This window comes from Pocillopora damicornis, chromosome 3, assembly GCF_964200805.1.
Source record: "Pocillopora damicornis chromosome 3, jaPocDami1.2, whole genome shotgun sequence".
In the NCBI taxonomy this organism is placed as follows: domain Eukaryota; kingdom Metazoa; phylum Cnidaria; class Anthozoa; order Scleractinia; family Pocilloporidae; genus Pocillopora; species Pocillopora damicornis.
The window spans coordinates 6,324,765-6,346,352 of NC_142672.1; the positions used below are offsets into that span (position 1 = coordinate 6,324,765).

General features: G+C 39.0%; 3 protein-coding genes, 1 long non-coding RNA gene and 1 pseudogene across 5 annotated transcripts in view; 4 read left to right on the forward strand and 1 right to left on the reverse strand.

The window, feature by feature from the left end:
- Nucleotides 1-21,588, forward strand: part of LOC149047990 (uncharacterized) — an 80,479-nt gene that overhangs the window by 45,886 nt on the left and 13,005 nt on the right. The gene's annotated exons all lie outside the window — the stretch shown is intronic.
- Nucleotides 116-1,673, reverse strand: LOC149047997 (serine/threonine-protein kinase 35-like). Its single transcript, XM_089200134.1, has one exon. The coding sequence runs from the start codon at nt 1,090-1,092 to the stop codon at nt 385-387; it is 708 nt and encodes a 235-aa protein (XP_089056260.1). The 5' UTR covers nt 1,093-1,673; the 3' UTR covers nt 116-384.
- LOC149047998 (uncharacterized) lies at nt 2,446-4,712 on the forward strand. The gene is made up of 2 exons (XM_089198766.1): nt 2,446-2,720; nt 2,819-4,712. Exon 2 carries the CDS (start codon nt 2,908-2,910, stop codon nt 4,417-4,419), a length of 1,512 nt encoding a protein of 503 aa, XP_089054892.1. The 5' UTR covers nt 2,446-2,720; nt 2,819-2,907; the 3' UTR covers nt 4,420-4,712.
- On the forward strand, nt 6,084-18,921 carry LOC149047999 (uncharacterized; annotated as a pseudogene). The gene is made up of 2 exons (XR_016184526.1): nt 6,084-10,256; nt 17,563-18,921. The product of XR_016184526.1 is annotated as an uncharacterized LOC149047999 (transcript).
- On the forward strand, nt 10,665-15,865 carry LOC149048000 (uncharacterized). Its single transcript, XM_089198767.1, has 3 exons — nt 10,665-12,994; nt 13,243-13,436; nt 15,737-15,865. The coding sequence occupies exons 1-3, from the start codon at nt 12,762-12,764 to the stop codon at nt 15,760-15,762; spliced, it is 453 nt and encodes a 150-aa protein (XP_089054893.1). The 5' UTR covers nt 10,665-12,761; the 3' UTR covers nt 15,763-15,865.

Here is a 21,588-nt window from a genome sequence, read left to right on the forward strand (position 1 = left end):
AGACTAGCAAAATTATCACCTGAATACAATCCTATCTAAAATTTCAGTCTACTCTAAACGAAATGTGAAGACCAGGAGATCTCAGTCATTCACTACGTGACTGAACTACAGAACGTTTAATCAATTTTGTCTATTTATTACCAAACGTTGTATACTTGGAGGCTGCATAAAACTGAAAAAAATATTTCATTCATCTTCTCAACCTCAACCCAACCAACCTCAATTTTGCTGCTTTAGTTATCACATCAGTAACCTAGTGTTACCTTGCAGTAACAAATTATGTGAATGTATGAAACGTTCTTCATCTCTTAACAGAAAATAAATTGAGCATGGTTACCGTTTTAAGAAAGTAAAGTGTTGTTTGCTGACGGTCTAACGATGAGGTCATGGTGATTCTAATGGGGAATGTTCGCTTAAGAACCTAAAGAGCCATTCCAGATCCAAGTCTTTAGTCTCTTCTAACGTATTACATAGCTCGACAGCGCTCGGTCGATCATCAGGATCGTACTGTAAAGCCTCGATGACTAACCTCTGCACATCCCTGGAGCCCTGTGCGCGTCTGCAAAATGTTATGTCAGTTCCTGGATTGTACATTGCCATTGCAACCCCAAGGCCAACTTTTCCAACACCGCGAATACGTTTAAATGCACCGTAATACATTTTTCCGTTGCTTTCTTTGTAATCTCGTTCAAGGATGGCAAAAAACAGCAGGCCAAGGGAAAAGACATCGGCTTTTTCTGTGTAGTGACCTGTGACACATTCAGGAGCTAACCAGTACGGCGTGCCAACTTCGGAGTCCATGTAGTATTGTACGAACATTTGCATCCACGAGCCATCGTTTCTTCGCCCGTCAACTCGTCTAAGCGCGATGTACTCACGAGCCAGGCCAAAGTCGGCTAGTGTAACATTTCCACGTCTGTTCAAAAGTACGTTTTCCGGTTTTAGGTCGCGGTGAACCACGCCGTTTGAGTGAAGGTAGGCTACGGCATCAGCAGCTTGACTCATCCACTTCCAGTTGATTCGTTCAGAGCTTGGTCGAGCAAGGCGTTCGTTTAAGTTTCCACCCGCGCAATACTCTGTCAAAATGAACATGTGCAAGTTGCTTTGATTGTCGACGAACCGATCCGCTCCTTTTATGGCTATGATGTTTTCGTGAGAGATTTGGCACGGTGTTACTGCCTCACGGATTGCATCAAGAACTTGTGAAGCGTTTAGGCAAAGAACATCTTTTAAGGCATAGACTTTAGAGCGCGCCTCGTCTCTTACTTTGTAGACATCTCCAAATGCACCACTACCAAGGTGCTGTTCAACTCTCACTGTTTTGTCGCCCACACGCAGTCTTGGGGGAAGATCAATCCAGGCTTGTTGTATTTCGGGTTTTTTAGGCCACAACTGTTCTCTTTATTTTTATCCGAAATGTCAATTTGACGAAAACAACGCCGCGTTCAGCCGCTGCGAAACAGTTGGTTCTGATTTCTCGGAAAAAAACAAAGTTGCCAATTGATTCGACACAAGGGAACTTACAGGGGTGGTGTTATTTCAATGGTACTCGGTATGAAGGCAATATTTTGATCGTGCATAAATTTACCTGGTGGATATTCAATAGAGGAAGTCTTACAGTATCGTTATTCAAAGCTTGGATATGTTTTAGTTGCCTTGGTAGGGATTAATTCGTTGTAAACGGAAGACCCACCCCCCCCCCCCCCCAGTCTTAAAATGCAATGTTTTCCGAGAATTCATATCCAAAACTAGACGATCGAGTAGCGTTCACTTGGGCCTCGTATCGAGCGTTTTACTTGAGCATTCACCGCTGGATAGTTTGGTATAATTGAATCTAAGCATGTCTCGCATACTGGAGCTCTATATTAATTTAAGGGGTCATCATTTTTAACTCGTGAATTGCGCGCATGCGCAAGAGCGAGTTATAGGTACGATGTGGGGAATGGCATTCGCTCGCTCGCTCGCTCGCTCGCTCGCTCGCTCGATTGGTCGATTCCTGTAAACTTTTTTTCGATTTTAGGCTTTTGAGTGCATTTGATAGTTTTGGGCGAGTAACAAACAAACGAAATAGGGACCTTTGTTGCTAAGAATAGTGGTGGGGTGAAAAAGAAGCCAATGATAATCTTAAAAGAGTTTAAAACTGTACGTTTTTCATCCGTGAATTAAAGTTTGCCTAATCTCCGAATACACTTTTGTCTTTCGCGGCGTATATTTCATTTATGGTGTCAATGCTTCTATTTTTCAATGTATATGTGCAGGAAAATGATAATTGTCCGAAAAAGAAAACAAAGAAAACAAAGAAAGGAAGTTAAGCAAAACGAAAAATTAACTGTCAAGCTAAGGATTTGATCCACCTACATCTACAAGGAATAGATTGTAAGACGGCGGCATTACCGCTAGACTTTCAACGGTATGGCCCGACAATATGGGGATACTTTACGAATTAAAAAGTGTTGCATATAAAACGCTGACATTTCGGTTACTTCCACCGCGGGCTCTAAATAATCGAGTCGAGCTGCTCGCCGAGAATCCGATATTGAAGTGTCGATCGCGGCCAACTGCTCGTTAAGTGAGTTGGTGAAGGCTGTGTTTGCTATTCCTGGAGCTGTATCGATGTTGGAAAGTAATTCATAAAGTTTGAGCCCACGAATGGCTTAGTGAATGCTTCTAGACTGGAGTCGTTCATTGTTGTGAGGAAAAGCCTTCGTGCTATTGTTCAGGTAAGCACTTACAGTTTGTAGGTTAAACGATAAAAGGTTTTTCATGGATATCCTCGATCATGGTTTATTTTTTTCTAAAAAAAAATTGGAATTAATAGATCGCCCGTACTTCGGCTGTCCTCGGGAAGTGCTCGTAAAGTCACCTGACAGGTTGGGTAGAATGTTTGCGTTCGCCATTTTATAAATTATGGAGGGCTACTACGCAGTGGGCGCCTTCGTGAGTGAAGATGTTTGTAATCAGTCCCCGGTGTATCCAGGGACAGCAAAATCAGTAAAACCGTCGTCTAGCCAGGGTTACTCTGAAGGCGATGACAAGTACCAGGCGTGTTTTCAGTACGTCGATGTCCCCGCTCGCTGGGGTTACGCCATAACTATGGAAAGCGAGAAAGCCAAATACAAACAAATTAAAGCAAAGTACAAGCAAATCAAAGCCAAGTACGAGCAAATAAAAGCCAAATATGAGCAGGTAAATGCCAAATTTGAACAAATCTCTAGATCTGCCAACCAGACATGTGAATGCAACACTTTAGTGGTAACTGACCAGCATGCCAAAGATAAAACCAAATTTAACGACCAGGAAAGTCTGCTGAAAATGCCAACTGATAATTCAGTTGAATATCTTGATTCACTAAGTCATGAAATTATGAAAAGCAGAATGTCAAGGACCACGGTTGACGTTTGTACATGTACACGAAGGTTGCATTATAGAAGGAAACGTGAAAGAGAACCCTCCAGAATTCCATATAGGAGAGTCATCAAACTGTTCAGAAAAACCAAAGTTTTTCGAAATGCAGCTAAATCATACCTTAAAAAAAGCATTCCGAGTTCATCTAAACTAAAACTTTTGCTGTCTGAGCGTAATCGTAGTTATTTCAGTGAACGGTCAGTCAGATCTAAATTTGTATTACCCTCAAAAAAGTTCTCTCTCAGCCAAAATGTGTACCTATCTGTTGTGCGACTGAGAACATTAAAGCATAAAAAGTTGCCCTTATTTTGCATGCGTGTTAACGGCAGAACGTTAAAGAAATTAAAACACATTCCATTCGAAACTTACTGTGTATCTCACAGAGTCATCTCTCTGAGTGGCGATGTTGAAGAGAATCCAGGGCCATCAAATCAATGCAGTGCAACCAATACTTGTAATTTAGCAGCATATCGTTCCTCAATGGCTAATTCAGTTTCATTATTGGAAACTAGGTTGTCTGAATTAAATAGAACTGCAGTTGATGTTGGGGGAGGTGGTGACTGCTTTTTTCGAGCTGTTTCACATCAGCTTTATGGCAATCCTAATAACCATTCTCATATACGTAGCCTTGGGGTCCAGTATTTACTGCAGAACCCTGAACAATTCATAGAGAGTAACACTGATCATTCTTGGCAAGACTATTTGAGCATTATGTCATGTCAGGGAACATGGGCTGATGCAATTATAATTCAAGCAGTGGCCAATTGTCTAAATCTGTCAATTCATATTGCCGAATCAATTGAAACTTTTGCTCCTGTTACTGTTGTTCAAGCAGTGAATGTGACAGGGGAATACACAGACATTTACATTGGACACATAAGTGAAACTCACTATGTTTCTACAGTAGAAAAGAGAAACTGTCGGGTTCCGAACAATAAAACGTGTGATCAAAGTATAGTTGAAAAAAAAAAATTGATAAACATGAAAAGCGCAGAGCTGATCAAAGTTACATGAAAGAATACATGAGAAAGAGAAGAGCTAATGCAGATTTTAGAAAAAGAGAGAATCAACATTCTGTGCAAAGGTACAACAATACTGAAACAATTAGGGAGAAAAAGAACCAAACTGTCACAGAAAGGAAAATGACCAACCCAGAACGTGTAAGAGAAATTGACAAAAGGTCTAAAAGGAAACGGAAAGCAGAGAACCCAGATCACATAAAGGAAATTGCAAAAAAGTCATCAAGAAGACAAAAAGGTGAGAATTCAGAACAAGTCAGAGAAATTGACAGAAAGTCGTTCAGAAAACGTAAAGAAAAGAATCCAGAACATAGAAAAGAAGTTGATAAACAGAGTTTTAGGAAACGGAAAGCAAAAAATCCAGAACATAGAAAAGAAGTTGATACAGAGAGTTTTAGGAAACGGAAAGCAAAAGATCCAGAACATAGAAAAGAAGTTGATACAGAGAGTTTTAGGAAACGGAAAGAAAAAATCCAGAACATAGAAAAGAAGTTGATAAACAGAGTTTTAGGAAACGGAAAGCAGATAACCCAGAACATAGAAAAGAAGTTGATAAACAGAGTTTTAGGAAACGGAAGGCAAAAAATCCAGAACATAGAAAAGAAGTTGATAAACAGAGTTTTAGGAAACGGAAAGCAGATAACCCAGAACATAGAAAAGAAGTTGATAAACAGAGTTTTAGGAAACGGAAGGCAAAAAATCCAGAACATAGAAAAGAAGTTGATAAACAGAGTTTTAGGAAACGGAAAGCAGATAACCCAGAACATAGAAAAGAAGTTGATAAACAGAGTTTTAGGAAACGGAAGGCAAAAAATCCAGAACATAGAAAAGAAGTTGATAAACAGAGTTTTAGAAAACGGAAAGCAGATAACCCAGAACATAGAAAAGAAGTTGATAAACAGAGTTTTAGGAAACGGAAGGCAAAAAATCCAGAACATAGAAAAAAAGTTGATAAACAGGGTTTTAGGAAACGGAAAGCAGATAACCCAGAACACAGAAAAGAAGTTGATAAACAGAGTTTTAGGAAACAGAAAGCAGATAACCCAGAACACAGTGAACAAGTAAACAGAAATGCTAAAGTCAGGAGAACTACTAAATTCAAACTATCAAATTATTCAAATATGGCTATACCAGCCAATGAAAATCAATTTGAAAATGCCCAAAAGTCATCACATGTATCAACTAATAATGATCAGTTGTTACAAACAGGGAAGAATGAAAGCAGTGTTATTTCTTTAATAAATTTGTTTCATGAAAAAATTAAATGTGGCCCAGAATACATATGTACCTGTTGCGACCAGTTGTGGTACAAGTCTTCAGTAGTGAAGTGTAATGCTAACAGGTACAAGGCATGTTCACAAGATCTTGTTGAGTCTTGTGTTACTGGGGTAAGAAGTGTAGAAAATACTGAATGGATTTGCAGAAATTGTGACTCAAATCTCACGAAAGGCAAGCTTCCCAGCCTCTCTAAAGCCAATAAAATGAGTTTCCCTAAAAAACCTGACCTGTTAAATTTAACACCATTAGAAGAACGGCTTATATCACCTCGTATTCCATTTATGCAAATTCGTGAGCTACCAAGAGGTGGCCAGTTGTCAATTCATGGAAACATTGTCAATGTACCAAGTGATGTAAATTTAACTGTTCACTGTCTGCCAAGGCCCATCAGTGAATCACAAACCATTCCAATAAAACTTAAAAGGCGTCTGATCTATAAGCATCATTACCAGTTTCAGAATGTTAGACCTAAGAAAGTATTAGATGCAGCAAAATATCTTGTAGACACAAGTGATTTATTCAAGAGAGAAGGTATAGAAGTACAAAATGCTTGGTTAGATAACATAAGTTTGCAGTCTAGTGCCCATGAAGACTGGAGTGAATTTGTTGAAAACTCTGACACTTCGAGTAATAATGAGTTACATACACAAACAGATAAAGTTGTTCTGGAGGATAAAAGACAAGATTATCAAAAGAGCATTTCCAATGCAGATGATGAAAATCCAGGCTGTGAGAAAGAAGATAGTGTTGACTGGTGTGAAGTTGATGAACGCCCATCAGGAGTTACAGATACACTATTACAGGAACCAGATGTAGTAGAAAATTTAGACAGAATAATTTCTTTTGCTCCAGGAGAAGGGAATAGACCATTAGGAATATTTATGGACAAAGATTCTGAGTATTTATCATTTCCCACAATATTCTGTGGAAAACGGAGACCTGCCAACAATGAAAGAAAGGTCCCTGTATCATACAGTACAATTTGCAAGTGGGAGCTAAGATGCCAGGATAGAAGAGTTGCAATGTCTGTACCAAACATTTTCTATAAGTTAAAAAAACTGCAAATCAAACAAATTCAAGATAGTGCTTGTATTTCTCTCCGAAAATGTAAGACAAAAGGGAAAAAGTACACTGCTGGTGAATTGAAGTCAGAGGATTATCTTAATAAGCTTATACATCTTGATGAAGGTTTCAGAGTTTTAAAAAATCTTAGAGGGTCACCTCCTTATTATGAAAAATGTAAAAAAGACTTGTTTGCTATGATTCGTCAACTAGGCAACCCAACATGGTTTTGCTCTTTTTCAGCTGCTGAAACAAGGTGGTCTCATCTTCTCAAAACTTTAGGTAGAATTGTTGAGAAAAAAGAGTACACTGATGATGAAACTAAACAAATGACTTGGGAACAAAAATCAGATCTTATTCAAAAAGATCCTGTCACTTGTGCAAGGAACTTTGACCACATGGTGCAGTTATTTATTTACGATGTTTTAAAGAGCAATGTAATGCCAATAGGAGAAATAGCTGATTATTTTTACAGAGTTGAATTTCAACAAAGAGGAAGCCCACATATTCATGGTTTATTTTGGGTAAAGGAAGCCCCACAATATGAAAAAAGTTCTGATGAGGAAATTGTGAACTTTGTGGACAAGTATATCACTTGCTATAAACCAGACAGTTCAAGTGAAATGGAAGATCTTGTAAACTTACAATTGCACAGGCATGCCAAAACATGTAAGAAGGCAGGGCATAACATATGCAGGTTTAATTTTCCATTGCCACCAATGCCAAAGACAATAATTTTAACACCTCTTGAGAATTCCTGCTATGATGAAAAAAACCAGAAAAATATAAAAGAAAATGCTGAAAAAATAAAAGAAGTCCTTGACAACATGAAATGTGGTGAAGCGATCACATTCGAAGATTTTCTTAACAACTTACAATTAACTGAAGAAAGTTACATCTTAGCTATAAGACACACCCTAAAGAGGGCAACATTATGTTTGAAAAGGGCACCATCTGAAATAAGGATAAACAATTATAACAGTGTTTTACTCAATGCCTGGCAAGCAAACATGGACATTCAATATGTACTAGATCCTTATGCATGTGCTACATACATACTTTCTTACATTACAAAAGGACAGAGAGGTATGAGCAGGCTTCTAGAGAAGGCATCTGAAGAAGCCCAATCAGGTAATAAAGATATTACAAATAGAGTGAGGCACATTGGAAACAAATTTCTAAATGCAGTTGAAATCAGTGCCCAAGAAGCTGTTTATCTTGTTTTACAAATGCCCATGAGAAGATCTTCCCGTGCTTTTCAGTTTATTAGTTCATCACCTCCAGATGACAGGACATTTTTGTTAAAGAAACTGGATAAGCTTAAGGAATTGCCAGACAGTTCACCTGACATAGAATCTGACAACATAATTAAGCGTTATCAAAGGAGACCAAAACAGCTAGAAAAGTTGTGTTTAGCTAACTTTGTTGCATGGTATAACTGTGTTAAAGATGAACATGCTAATCGGAGTGAAAATGGGTCATCAGTCACAGGTCTTGATGACTTCTTACCAGAAACAAGCTTTGATGACAATACTGATGATGACCCTATCAATATTAACGTCAATGAATGTCAATGTGAGCCACATGAATACAAACTTAAAGGAGGAATGAAACTAGTAAAACGAAAGAAGCCTAAAATCATACGATCTGTTAGGTACAATAAAGATAAGGATCCAGAAAATCATTTTCGAGAACAGCTTATGCTTTATACACCATGGCGAAATGAAACCACTGACTTAATGAAAGAATGTCAAACTTACCAAGAACGATTTGAACAGGTTAAGGATAAAGTTCTCAGCAATAGGCTTCAGTATGAATACCATTCAGAAATACTAGATAAAGCAATGGAAGATATGAATAATGCTGAATATGACAACTTTGACACTGTTGCTCCAAATGCAGAGCATATCAATAAGCAGGACTGTACTGTCAAAGAGAAGTGTAGTGAATTATTTGGTTGCTTTGATCCTGGAAAAAACAAGGAGCATAACCAGTATGATTTACTTGATGATATTGGAATCTTCCCTAGATGTGATGATGAGGAGGAACTTGTCGTAAAGCGGATGTCAGACAATAATTATTATGCACTTGTCCACTCTTTGAATGAAAAACAGAGACAATTTTTTTATCATGTGTTACATTCTGTAAAAACTAGGGATGACCCTCTTAGATTGTTCTTAAGTGGAGGTGCTGGAGTTGGCAAAAGTACAGTCACAAATGCATTGTATGAAGCATTAATAAGATATCTAAATAGCATTGCAGGGGAAAATCCAGATGATGTTAAAGTTGTAAAAGTAGCTCCTACTGGTAAAGCAGCTTTTAACATTAAAGGCAATACGTACATTACATTCTGCTTTTAAGATACCTGCCAATAGAGGTTTTGAGTATTGTACACTGGACAGCAACAGACTAAATACCATTAGAGCACGACTGAAGAAACTTAAGACAGTTTTTATTGATGAGATATCTATGGTAGGAAGTGGCATGTTTAACTTTTTGAATGCAAGACTGCAACAAATAATGGGAACAAAAGAGCTATTTGGTGGAATTAGTTTAATAACTGTTGGAGATCTTTTCCAGCTAAAACCAGTTTTTGATAAGTGGATCTTTGAAAATTCTGTGATAGGCTACAGTGCTTTAGCAAGTAACATTTGGACAGAGAATTTCACCCTCTTTGAACTGACGGAAATAATGAGACAAAAGGATGACAGAGAATTTGCTGAGCTACTCAATCGCTTGAGAGAAGGTAAACATTCTGAAGATGATGTAGCCATTTTAGAACAGAGACTTCTGAAAGTCAGGCCTCATGAAGATAATTACCCCATGAACATGACACATTTATTTACTACAAATGCATCCGTAGATGCTCACAACAACGCCCTGTATACTATCTCTAAAACTGATAAAGCTCAGATAAAGGCTGTGGACATTGTAGTTGGGGATATTAATGATGATCTGAAACAACAAATGAAAAACAAAATCCCAGAGGATCCTACAAAGACAATGGGTTTGTATTCACTTGTGTCTGTGGCAACTATGGCAAAATATGACTTGACAACTAATATTGATGTGACTGATGGACTCACTAATGGTGCAGAGTGTATGATAGAGAACATAGACTACAGAGTAGAAAATTCCACCAGGCCAAGTATTATTTGGGTATCATTTCCACATCCTGAAATAGGCAAAAAGCTGCGTAGAGAATATGCACATCTATACAAGAGAAGCATAAATAAAAACTGGACACCAGTTTTAGAAGTAACAAGACAATTCCGGATTAATAAAAAAAGTCAAGTGCAAGTTCTTCGACGGCAATTTCCACTTAGACCTGCTGCTGCTAAGACTATTCATCGCTGTCAAGGTGACTCATTAGATGAAGCAGTTGTTGACTTTCCAGCATCCACAAGGGAGCATATGCATTATGTTGGTTTAAGCCGAGTAAGAAACAGTTCTGCACTACATGTTCTCAATTTGAATGAAAACAAAATCAAGGTTAGTGAGAAAGTTAAAGATGAAATGAGGAGACTTAGAACAGAAGCAAGTCTTCTGCCATTAGCAGTATTACAGAATGCAGATTCACCCAAAACAAAAACAATCTTATTTCAAAATGTCAGATCTCTCCACCTCCACATAGATGATGTCCGAAGTGATTACAATATTCAAAAGGCTGATATCAACATTTTTGTTGAAACAAAACTTTGCTTGTTAGATAGAGATGATGTGTATCAGCTCAGGGGATTTACACTTTACAGAAATGACTTCAATCACTCCAGTATCAGAACTTGTTACGGAACAGCTGTGTACATTAAGAATGATTTGAACTGCACTCACTTACCATACAGATTCAACATTAATAATGTTGAAATTACCATTATGGGGATCATGTGTACTATAGGTGGACTCGGTCGACATATCGGGCGACAGTCGACCGATATATCGGTCGACTATCGGTCGACTATCGGTCGACTATCGGTCGACTATCGGTCGACTATCGGTCGACTATCGGTCGACTATCGGTCGACTATCGGTCGATGCTCGACCGACTATCGGACGATAGTCGACCGATACTCGACCGATAGTCGACCGATATATCGGTCGACTGTCGCCCGATGCATCGACCGATATATATCGGTCAAGTATCGGTCAAGTATCGGTCAAGTACCGGTCAAGTATCGGTCAAGTATCGGTCAAGTATCGGTCAAGTATCGGTCAAGTATCGGTCAAGTATCGGTCAAGTATCGGTCAAGTATCGGTCAAGTATCGGTCAAGTATCGGTCAAGTATCGGTCAAGTATCGGTCAAGTATCGGTCAAGTATCGGTCAAGTATCGGTCAAGTATCGGTCAAGTATCGGTCAAGTATCGGTCAAGTATCGGTCAAGTATCGGTCAAGTAGCGGTCAAGTATCGGTCAAGTATCGGTCAAGTATCGGTCAAGTATCGGTCAAGTATCGGTCAAGTATCGGTCAAGTATCGGTCAAGTATCGGTCAAGTATCGGTCAAGTATCGGTCAAGTATCGGTCAAGTAGCGGTCAAGTAGCGGTCAAGTAGCGGTCAAGTAGCGGTCAAGTAGCGGTCAAGTAGCGGTCAAGCAGCGGTCAAGTAGCGGTCAAGTATCGGTCAAGTATCGGTCAAGTATCGGTCAAGTATCGGTCAAGTATCGGTCAAGGATCGGTCAAGTGTCGGTCAAGTGTCGGTCAAGTGTCGGTCAAGTGTCGGTCAAGTGTCGGTCAAGTGTCGGCCAAGTATCGGTCAAGTATCGGTCAAGTATCGGCCAAGTATAGGTTCACTTACCGACCATATCACTCAGAAGAAAATAGGCTAAGAAAGAGTGCGAGGTTTTTTCGATATATGTTCCCATTTGGTAATGGAAAAATAGATTGTAAAGTTGGTCGCTCTTGTGTAACTAATGTTGTGCCTTAACGTATTTCCATTATTCCTAAAACTACCCGGCTTATGCTTTATCCCTGATGTCATGCTGCCCTTAATCCAACTTACCTAAAATAATCATTCTTCCATAGCTCTTATAGCTCTAACAGGGCCTCAACGTTATATTCCTTGTTCAACGTTACCGATATTAACTGTCCAATTTATGTCGGTAATGGGATCCACCTAAATTGCATCAGCTAAAATTGCAGTGTGTAACTGCCCAGCTAAACGAAAAGTAAATGATCTTTTGAAACTGAATAGGCGGTTAAACTCATAAGCAAAGCGATTTTATAAAGACTTCTTTTTGCAGTGCAAGGTCAGCCGTTGTTTGTTTTTTTTTATTATTCTTGTTATTTTACCTAGAATAGGGCGTCTTTTTGGGGGTTTGGGCCTTAACAACGGCATCAATTTTTTTCATCCTTAAATAGGGAACTCCGCGGCACCCACCTGTCGGAAATACAGAACTTATCCGCTTATAAGAACCTAGAATTCACGAACCTGTTAGACTAAAAATACCAATTTAGACCCCCTTTACAAAAGAACCTATTTAGCCTATATTTGAAACAGGTTTCTGTTTTAGAAAATGAACCTTAAAGATCTTCAGGCAAAGATAAAAGACATGACTCTCAAAAGTAATGAACTTAAACATGTATGAACTATAAAAATCTCTAAATTTGGTATAAATAATGTATGAAAAACGGTAGTACCACAACTTATGCCTCCGAAAAAGTTCACTTTAAGCTGGTCTGTTATCAATTTTAACCAATAAAGAGCTACTTCCACTGGACGTATTTGAGCAGCACACTGGAGGCTGCAAGTCGGCCATTCTCTTTGTGAAGCATTTTTAGTTCTTTTTGTCATTTTGTCATTTTATTTTTTCCTAATCGGTATGGCAAAATAAAAACTAATGTAAGCAACAATCTGAAAAAATTTCTGGCAAAGGCAATACTACTCTGGAAATTGTCGCTTTTAACGACGTTACAGGATGATCTCCAAGAGTGACTTAAGGCGAGTATATATTTCTCTTCAAGCACGGTGGTAATATTATTTGGTACCAGAACTCTCTTTCGTTATGGCTGAGTCGCGAAAGAAAAAGTGTAGGTTATGTGGTTTGGCAGATGGGCATACACTCATCAATTGCCCAAACAGATGCGGCTTTTGCGGCGACTCTATTACGCGATGCCAATGTCAAGATTCTAGTCTAGTACGTGGAGTCATGGACAGTGAAACTCCCAAGAAGAAGAGTGTGGACAAGACGCCGCGTACAAGTAAACGAAATGCGGAATCCGGTGATCTGGACGAATGGTAAGGCATAATGTTTATTCGCTAATTAAAGGTGAAACAATCAAAACAAATATTTTGAAGCAAGCCACCTTCTGATGATGATGATTTAGCGTCAAGTTTATTTTAGATTATAACAGACTAAAGAATATATACATCGAAAATAGATCACAAACAAACAAACAAACATGAAACAAAACTAATCAGTTGCATGGGATATCCGTTCAAACCCGGCATTTGTGAGTTAACTAGTTTGTTTCATTTGTTTACAGTGTAGAGGAAACCAGTAAAGCCGCCCGCGGGAAGGGAGAGAAGACAAGTTCGACTAAAAAGTTTAAAGACATGAAAAGTGACCTCGAAGCTGCCCGAGAACGGATTCGGCGATCCGACGAACTATACAACAAGATGGAGGCCGAGTATCAAGCTACCATAGCGGCAATGCAAAAACGCATTGAGGAGCTAGAAGGTACGAAAAAACAATTATCACAAATGTATGTTTCCATCGTTTTTTGCCAATTTTGTGGACTCAAACGGGAATCACCGCGATTGTGGGAGAGAGAAACGCAAAGAAATTACCTATGTTCTTCAGGCTAATCTTAATGAAATTTTTTCTCATGTCGAGGACAATGAGTCGACATTGAGTGAAGAATGACGTGCATTAATAATTCGCCCACTTATTTGCATCTCATTGAAAAAGAATGGCGAACATTGATAGGTACCTCAATCTTTAAAATACACACGGACAAATATAAATGACCAAGTATTCGAGAATTTTATCTTACCCTGCTACACGTGTTAATGAATTTAAAACCACACCCACTCAACCTTTATACCTGCACTGTATAATGAACAACATAGGGAGCTCCCGAAGATTTTAACACAATTTCCGATCGTTCTCCTCCGTGTAAAAACTCCACCGTTCTTGCTACAATTTTTTCGGAGGATCGTTTCCAATCGTGTAGTAACTATTTACAATCGATACTTTGGAAAATCGATACTTTGGAAAACCCCGGCACATCTTTGGAAGGAAAAAAAATTGAAACAAAACTTTAACCGCGCTACTCTCTTGGCGCGTCAGTAGTTCCCTCTCCATCCACTCAAATTAGAGAGCTCAGTTTTACCACTCGAAAAATCTTGCCTTTTCACAAATCAAAGGAAAGAAAGTCAATTAAGCTTTCGCTAAAATGCATGCGATCGAAAACCATTTCCCATTTGAGTTTTGGAATGTAATTTTTTTTGGATGACAAACTGCAGTTACCAGTATACATCTTGTATTACAGAGGACAGTAAGGAAATTAACCAATGTTTTTTAAAACACTTGCACACAGCCATTGTTTTGCTCCATAAATCATCTATTTTTCCAGGCTCTCGGTGCGATCTTCGTCACCGTGTTTACTGTAACGCACAAATCTTGCAACACCTATAATTGTTAGTGCACCTATAATTCGTGTTTAAACCTCTCGAACGCGGAGTAACCGTTTATGTCCCCCCTTTATTCCACCAGTCCCCCCTCCAAAGAAATGTGAGCGCGCTTTCTTTTCTCTATTCCCAGCCTTCTTGTGACACAAATAGGCCGCTGCGGGGGAGAGAGTGTAAACAGCCATTTCAAGAAAGGTTGTCGTACAAGAGCGTAAAACCGTGCGCTACAATACCAACAGGTTGTATGGGCAACAGTTATTTGCTTTTGTTTGATCGAAGCTCACAGTCTAAGCCGGAAGGAAGGAGAATCCATGAACATGCGTGCTCATGCTATCTCTCTCTATTGCGTTGAAGCAACGAGAACTTCGACCAAGCAGTGGTAAATTACTTTAACCCATAAAGCCATTTGGTATTGTCGCATACGCTTTTAAGCTTTTGTCGGACAAATACCTCGAAACAGTTATATCCCTATAAAGTGGATTTACAAAGCTACGGAACCTAATACGATCTATATTTTCAACCGTCACCACCATTTAATACACCAGCGTTGAAGACTACATCATCGGAAAGTGAAATTTCTTTACTCGCGGTCCAATGGGAACAAACAGGGTTAGAATTGTTTTGACGTTTACTAAAAACACGCGCTTGATATAGAATGAAATAGAAATCAAAACTTTATGAGTGCGGCTGGAAGTATTGCGAGTTCACTCTACCGACGTCCCGTTTCCCGTTATGTCTCAAACTGGAGGTTTTTAACCCTTTAAATAGTCGAATTGTGTGCTCTTTATCGACAGACGGTGACACTTTTTTTTAAAGAATAATGACAGCGGCGGCGGAAAAAAAAATTAAAATGCCATTCATTGTCCAATGAAATAAGCTTCCAAAGCACAGATAATAAAACCAAATATAACCTAACCTTTGAAAAGGGTGTAGTAAGTCTCCAACGCATGAACATCGTGCGTTGTAGATCTCATAATTTTGATCTACTGTAAGTGAACACAGATCCTTAATTCTCACACCACATCTATCTCCGGAAAAGTAACAGGCGAAGTCAATAGGTTGAATATACTTGAAAAACTAGAGAGGGTAAGGGACCGTGCACTTAGGTATGACATGTATTTATAGCAAAGACCCTTCATTAAGAAAGAATGCTCAATTTGATTGGTTTAAATAACACATTAAAAGGTCGTCTCACCCAAGATATGTTAATTACGATAGACAGATGTTTTCAAAAGAAGACACCCACCACTACAGCTAATTCATTTCAAGTAAAGAACACGTATCTTAATGAAAGGGGCACAAATATGCTTTGATACCTAAATTAACATGTACAAAACATGGTCTAAGGTCTCTTCGTTACTTCGCCGCTGTAAGGACTTGGAATTCGCTACCGGAGACGACACGCACCATGGCCGGCACAAGAGAAATCTAAAACTGGATTCCAGACATGCAATTTGCATCTAAATTATGAGGTAATCATATTACTTATAAGAGTTTTATATCTTTTATCGTGAAATAAACCCTCCTCCCCGGGGGGCAATGAATTATCGGCCAAGTATCAGTGAAGTATCGGTGAAGTGTCGGTCAAGTATCGGTGAACTGTCGGTCAAGTATCGGTGAAGTACCGGTGAAGTACCGGTCACGTATCAGTCAAGTGTCGGTCAAGTATCGGTCAAGTATCGGTCAAGTATCGGTCAAGTATCGGTCAAGTATCGGTCATGTATCGGTCAAGTATCGGTCAAGTATCGGTCAAGTGTCGGTCAAGTATCGGTCAAGTGTCGGTGATGTATCGGTCATGTATCGGTCAAGTATCGGTCAAGCATCGGTCAAGTATCGGTCAAGCATCGGTCAAGTATCGGTCAAGTATCGGTCAAGTATCGGTCAAGTATCGGTCATGTATCGGTCAAGTATCGGTCATGTATCGGTCATGTATCGGTCAAGTATCGGTCATGTATCGGTCATGTATCGGTCAAGTATCGGTCATGTATCGGTCAAGTATCGGTCATGTATCGGTCAAGTATCGGTCAAGTATCGGTCATGTATCGGTCGAGTATCGATTGTTTAAGACTATATCGGTCGACACATTTATCGGTCGACTATCGACCGATAGTCGGTCGACTATCGACCGATAGTCGACCGATAGTCGGTCGACTATCGACCGATAGTCGACCGATAGTCGACCGATAGTCGACCGATAGTCGACCGATAGTCGACCGATAGTCGACCGACATATCGGGCGACTATCGCCCGATATGTCGACCGAGTCCACCTATAGTACACATGATCCCATTATGGTTCTAAGCCAACCAATTCCAAATTTTCATGTTATTGGTATCTACCGCTCCAAAGCTAAGGTACCAATTTCACATTTTCTTGATGCTCTTACTCATCTGCATAACTCAGTGTTAACAGTCCCCACAATTCCCACTATACTGATGGGAGATTTCAATGTTAATCTAATGGAGGGGTCTGCAGAACAAAAGGTTCTCAAAAAATATCTGATAACAGACAGAGGATACACACAGTTGATTGAGCAGTACACTACTGACTACCGTACACAAATAGATCACATTTATACAAATGTATCACAGCTTATTCAATCTGCAGGTACCTTAGAGTCATACTACAGTGATCATAAGCCTATCTTTATTTCCTTACTAACTGTTCACAAGTGACTTAAAAGAGAAACATTATTGAAAGTATGTCCTGAAAAATACATTTGACCTATTTTTTTTTTAGAGTTTGTTGTTCACAATGATCAATCTTAGTCATAGCCACCATTGTTTGTTTTTGGTTTTTCATCACATCTTTGATTTTTTCTACCTGTATGAGAACAATTAAATATTCTCTTTATTAAATAAGATTTTCTTCAATTTTAAACCAAATTTTTATATCAGAAAATGACTTTAAATCTCATTATACATGGGCTGCTGTATGCACAGTGTCCAATTTTCTAGCTACAAGATACAAAGAAACATTGCTTAGTTTATATAAGAAAAACACACTTGGTACGAGTCTGACATCCCCCTCCAAAACAGAGTGATCAACCTGATACAGAGGTGGGTAACTTCTTTGATTATAATGTTTGATAAGAGGGTGGGGTGTGGGTGGGCCAAAAGCTTTACTAAAACAATTGTTGTTAACACTAGTTATATCTTCTTGTAAAATTGCAGATCATTCTGAGCTTATATCATATACTTTGGCAACTGGACTATGGAAACTACTAATACACTATAAGAATTGGAATGATATACAGTCATGTAGTTACTTGCACGTGGTAATTGACAGAGATGTACAGCACTGCAGCTGACTACATTCATTCTGGATTTAGCACCAGTTACTGTATCTGAAGCTACAAATAAATGAACAGTGTGAAAAATGCAAGCACAGCATCACTGGAGTTCATGCAGTTAATAACACAAATTATAAAGAAAGAAGTACATGTATTATATTTGTTGGAACTTTTTCTGTCTACTTCACTGAAAACAACGATGTGGTCTTGAGAACTTAACATCGAGTAATGTATTCAGCAGCTTCCATCCATTCATTGGTTATATTCATACTAGCACCATGAACTTCTATCATGACTATTTCAACTAGTAACAATAATGTTTTGTACAATAGTTGAATTGTAAACTGCACACTTTCAACTATTTGGACCCTGTGATTTCCTTCCTCAGAATTATTTGTTAAATAAACTGGCTTGTTAAGGCTTTGTATGAAGCACTGATACTGGTAAGTGCCAGTTTTATCTTATCGTAGTCATAATTACCACAACAAACCAGTTGATGTAAAACCACCATAAATGCAATCAATTTACTGCCAGACTGCTGGATAATCAAAGATTTGAGGAGAACATTTGATACTTTCAGTTAGCTTGAGTTCACCTGATTTCATAGTTTGACCCTCCTTCATAGTAAATATAGTAATTCCTTGTAAACTAATTTAATGCATAATGGCTTGAGTTGCCATTGGTAAATAACCAGTTTTACTGGCAGACATATTTTCAAAAAACCAAGTAGAAATATACATCTCATATTTATCTGCACCATTTCCTTGATTACACTCAAATCTGGGTGAGTCACTTGCAGCTGATTATAATCTATACTGTGTAATTTTACAATCAACCCTCCTTCACAGTGCAAATCTCACAAGCTCCTAAAGGTGCATTAATCTTTTAGGAAATATTTGGATGTCCTTTAGAACAGTTTGAAATTTTCACTAAGGAGCCACAAGTCCTTGGCTGATCGGAAGTTCCTGAATAATAAATTATCAAAAACATTCACTACTCTTAACTCACTTTCTCATTGCTTTTCCACACCCTGTTGGAGGGGACTCTCTCGTGAAAAGATCGGGGATGTTTTTTCACTTATCAAGGGTGCAAATCTCACTTAGGGTGCCTCTAATTTTAGTCATCAGTACCTTTTGGGGTTGCACACAAAAAATTAAAATATAAGGAGAAATGCTGTCATTGTAACCCATGTTTAAGTGATATTTCTTTTGAGTCAAATAAAGTTTAAGCTACAGCCAGATTGGTCTCATTTAAGAGTTGAATTCAAATATCCAACCTTTTTACTTTGGAGTACCCCACCCAGGTTATGTGCTCTACAAGCAAGGGTGTAGCTAGAGGGTTCTGCGGTGCCCATGACCCCCCCCCCCTTAAAAAGTCTTTTTTGGGCAAACAACCTACAAGAGGTGTGGAGGTCGACATCACCATCTGGTGACATAGAGTGACCTGACTCCACCTCTGAAAAGTTACTTACTTCACCTCTGCCACAGTCACGTTACACACCAAAGTAATCAGCCAAAATATTTTTCAACCTCCGTATGCATTCTGATGACAAACCCTAGGATTTCAAGTTTCCTTAAAATAGGCCTCTTTGGGTTAATATTACCCCATGCCGTTAAGCATCAAGTGCTTAAATTTGCTCCACTGTTTTCAGACCTGAACCGCCCGTGCCGCGTGGGAGACTTGCACGAGCGAACCTTTCCCCCCTATCTCCGCTACTAAGCAGAATGTTGCCTCCAAACTTCCTCTTTTGTTAGAGGATCTATAAACCAATCAGAATCCGTGTTTTGCGCAGTTATTTTGATAACTTTAGGGGGTAGTACAAAGGCGTCATTTTATGTGTTCACAAGAAATGATCAAATTTGAAAAAATGGCGTACGCGCGGCTGACTTTCAATATTTTCAAAATGGATTTTCCGTTTCTTTCCGACCATTTTAGACCTCCTGGAACACAAATGGAAAGAAAAAATACTATAGAATAATCTGCTCGAAAAATAATGGACATCAAGGTCTTATAAGCGACAAAATATGCTTTCGAGTCGACAATACTGCAATTCTCAAAGGTGATGCGAATTAGGGCCGCAAAGTGAAAACCAAACTATCGGACTTCAAACGAGGCCGAGGCCTAGCGACATCATGAAGATTCCACGGCACGGTAAATATCATGATTGAGTAATGGGAAGTTACTGTTCATTCTCTGCATGAGATCCACGAAACAGCTGTAGGTTATCGCCTCTGAGAAAAGAAGAGAAACACCTTAACAGTCGCGGGAACGACAAAAGATAACTCACCAATAAACAAGGATGACATGAGAAGTGTTTACAGCTGTAGGTTATCGCCTCTGAGAAAAGAAGAGAAACACCTTTACAGTCGCGGAAACGACAAAAGATAACTCACCAATAAACAAGGATGACATGAGAAGTGTTTGCAGATGTCCAAAAATTATTGTTTAATGGAAGATTTTGTGTCAAAACGTAGAACTTTCAGTATTTTCAACATAACGCTGCGCAATATTCTTGCCGTGAAGTCAAGTAAACATGGATCTACGCATGATGAATTCTACTTCGTGGGTTTCGCACACGTAAGAAATTCGTACGTTCTAACAGAAAATCAAGAACTATTTTGAATAAAGCTTTCTTCCCGAAACGTTCCCTGGTCACTTTCGTCTTTCTTCTCGTTTATAAATTCCATGTAATACGAGATCTCCCCACACACTGATAAATTTGCATATTCACTTTGAAATCCAATCTACATACTTGTTTGCACACGTGCGCAAAAGTTCATTAATTTTTATCTTTTACCTTGATTTTAGAGTAAAAACTTAGTATGCATCTATCGCTTTTTTCGGGCATAGGGTAAAACATGGACTGGACCATTTTTTGGACCATTTTTTGGACCATTTTTTGGACCATTTTTTGGACCATTTTTTGGACCGTTTTTTGGACTATTTTTTGGACCATTTTTTGGACTATTTTTTGGACCATTTTATAGGGGGGAAGCATACCATTAGTACTCAGGGAGGGGTGGGATGCAGTCTACTAGTACTGAGGGAGGGGTGGGAGGCAGAGTGTTATTACTCAGGGAGGGGTGAGAGAAGGACTATTGCTAGGCAGTGAGGGGTGAGGTGGATGTAAGAGTAAACACTACTTGTTAATGGAGCTTTTACTCGATCCTACAAATTATCTTCATCGGTTTTTCGACTGACTTTTTGAATGTTCTTCATTTTTGTCGTCTCGCGAAAGCGAAACTGCCACGTGAACACTGGACTTTGATTTCTATTGAAAATATCGCGTTTAAGATCCTCTACTGTTGAGTTATGCCTGTGCCTTTTGAGTCGGCATGTGTACCATCAGTTGCTTCACGGTTCCCTTCGTGTATACAGTATGTAATTACTAAATTTATCGATCTTCCTTTTGTCATTCATCTTATCAGACGAGATCATGAAATTTCCGGTCCTTAGCCCTTAATTTAGCAGCATATAGAATTCACCAGCGCTCTTGCAATTTTAACGTCTATACCTTTACTATATAAAATAATCAGCAAACGATTTCGAAGAGGAATTCATCTTCTCGTATCGAGCAAAAGCACTGCTTTACTTGTAATATGGGAAAGATGGGAAAGCGCAAATATCGATTTTATCTGTTTCGCAAACAAAGGAGTTAATCACCCACACCGGAAATAGCGACCAGGCATTCCTCGCGACTCCCGTACGTTTGCTTTCCAATTTGCCCGGGCCGCTGCCAATCACTTCTTGTGTGAAAACCTACGTAACCCGCTAAGTGGAAGTACAGTGACTACTGTTGCTTACCGATGTTTTCCGTCGGCAAAAGGTAGAAGTCAGTAAATGTGACCGATTCTGCCCGGAAAATTTTATTGTCTGCAGCTTGGATATGTCAGGAGAGTTTCATTGA

Excerpts from the sequence above, each read along its gene's own strand:
- LOC149047997 (XM_089200134.1), bottom strand. The coding sequence starts at position 1,092 with ATGTTCATTTTGACAGAGTATTGCGCGGGTGGAAACTTAAACGAACGC.
- LOC149047998 (XM_089198766.1), top strand. The coding sequence starts at position 2,908 with ATGGAGGGCTACTACGCAGTGGGCGCCTTCGTGAGTGAAGATGTTTGT.
- LOC149048000 (XM_089198767.1), top strand. The coding sequence starts at position 12,762 with ATGGCTGAGTCGCGAAAGAAAAAGTGTAGGTTATGTGGTTTGGCAGAT. Across the intron at positions 12,995-13,242 it reads TCCGGTGATCTGGACGAATG|TGTAGAGGAAACCAGTAAAG; the intron begins GTAAGGCATAAT and ends ATTTGTTTACAG. Across the intron at positions 13,437-15,736 it reads ACGCATTGAGGAGCTAGAAG|GTCTCTTCGTTACTTCGCCG; the intron begins GTACGAAAAAAC and ends ACATGGTCTAAG.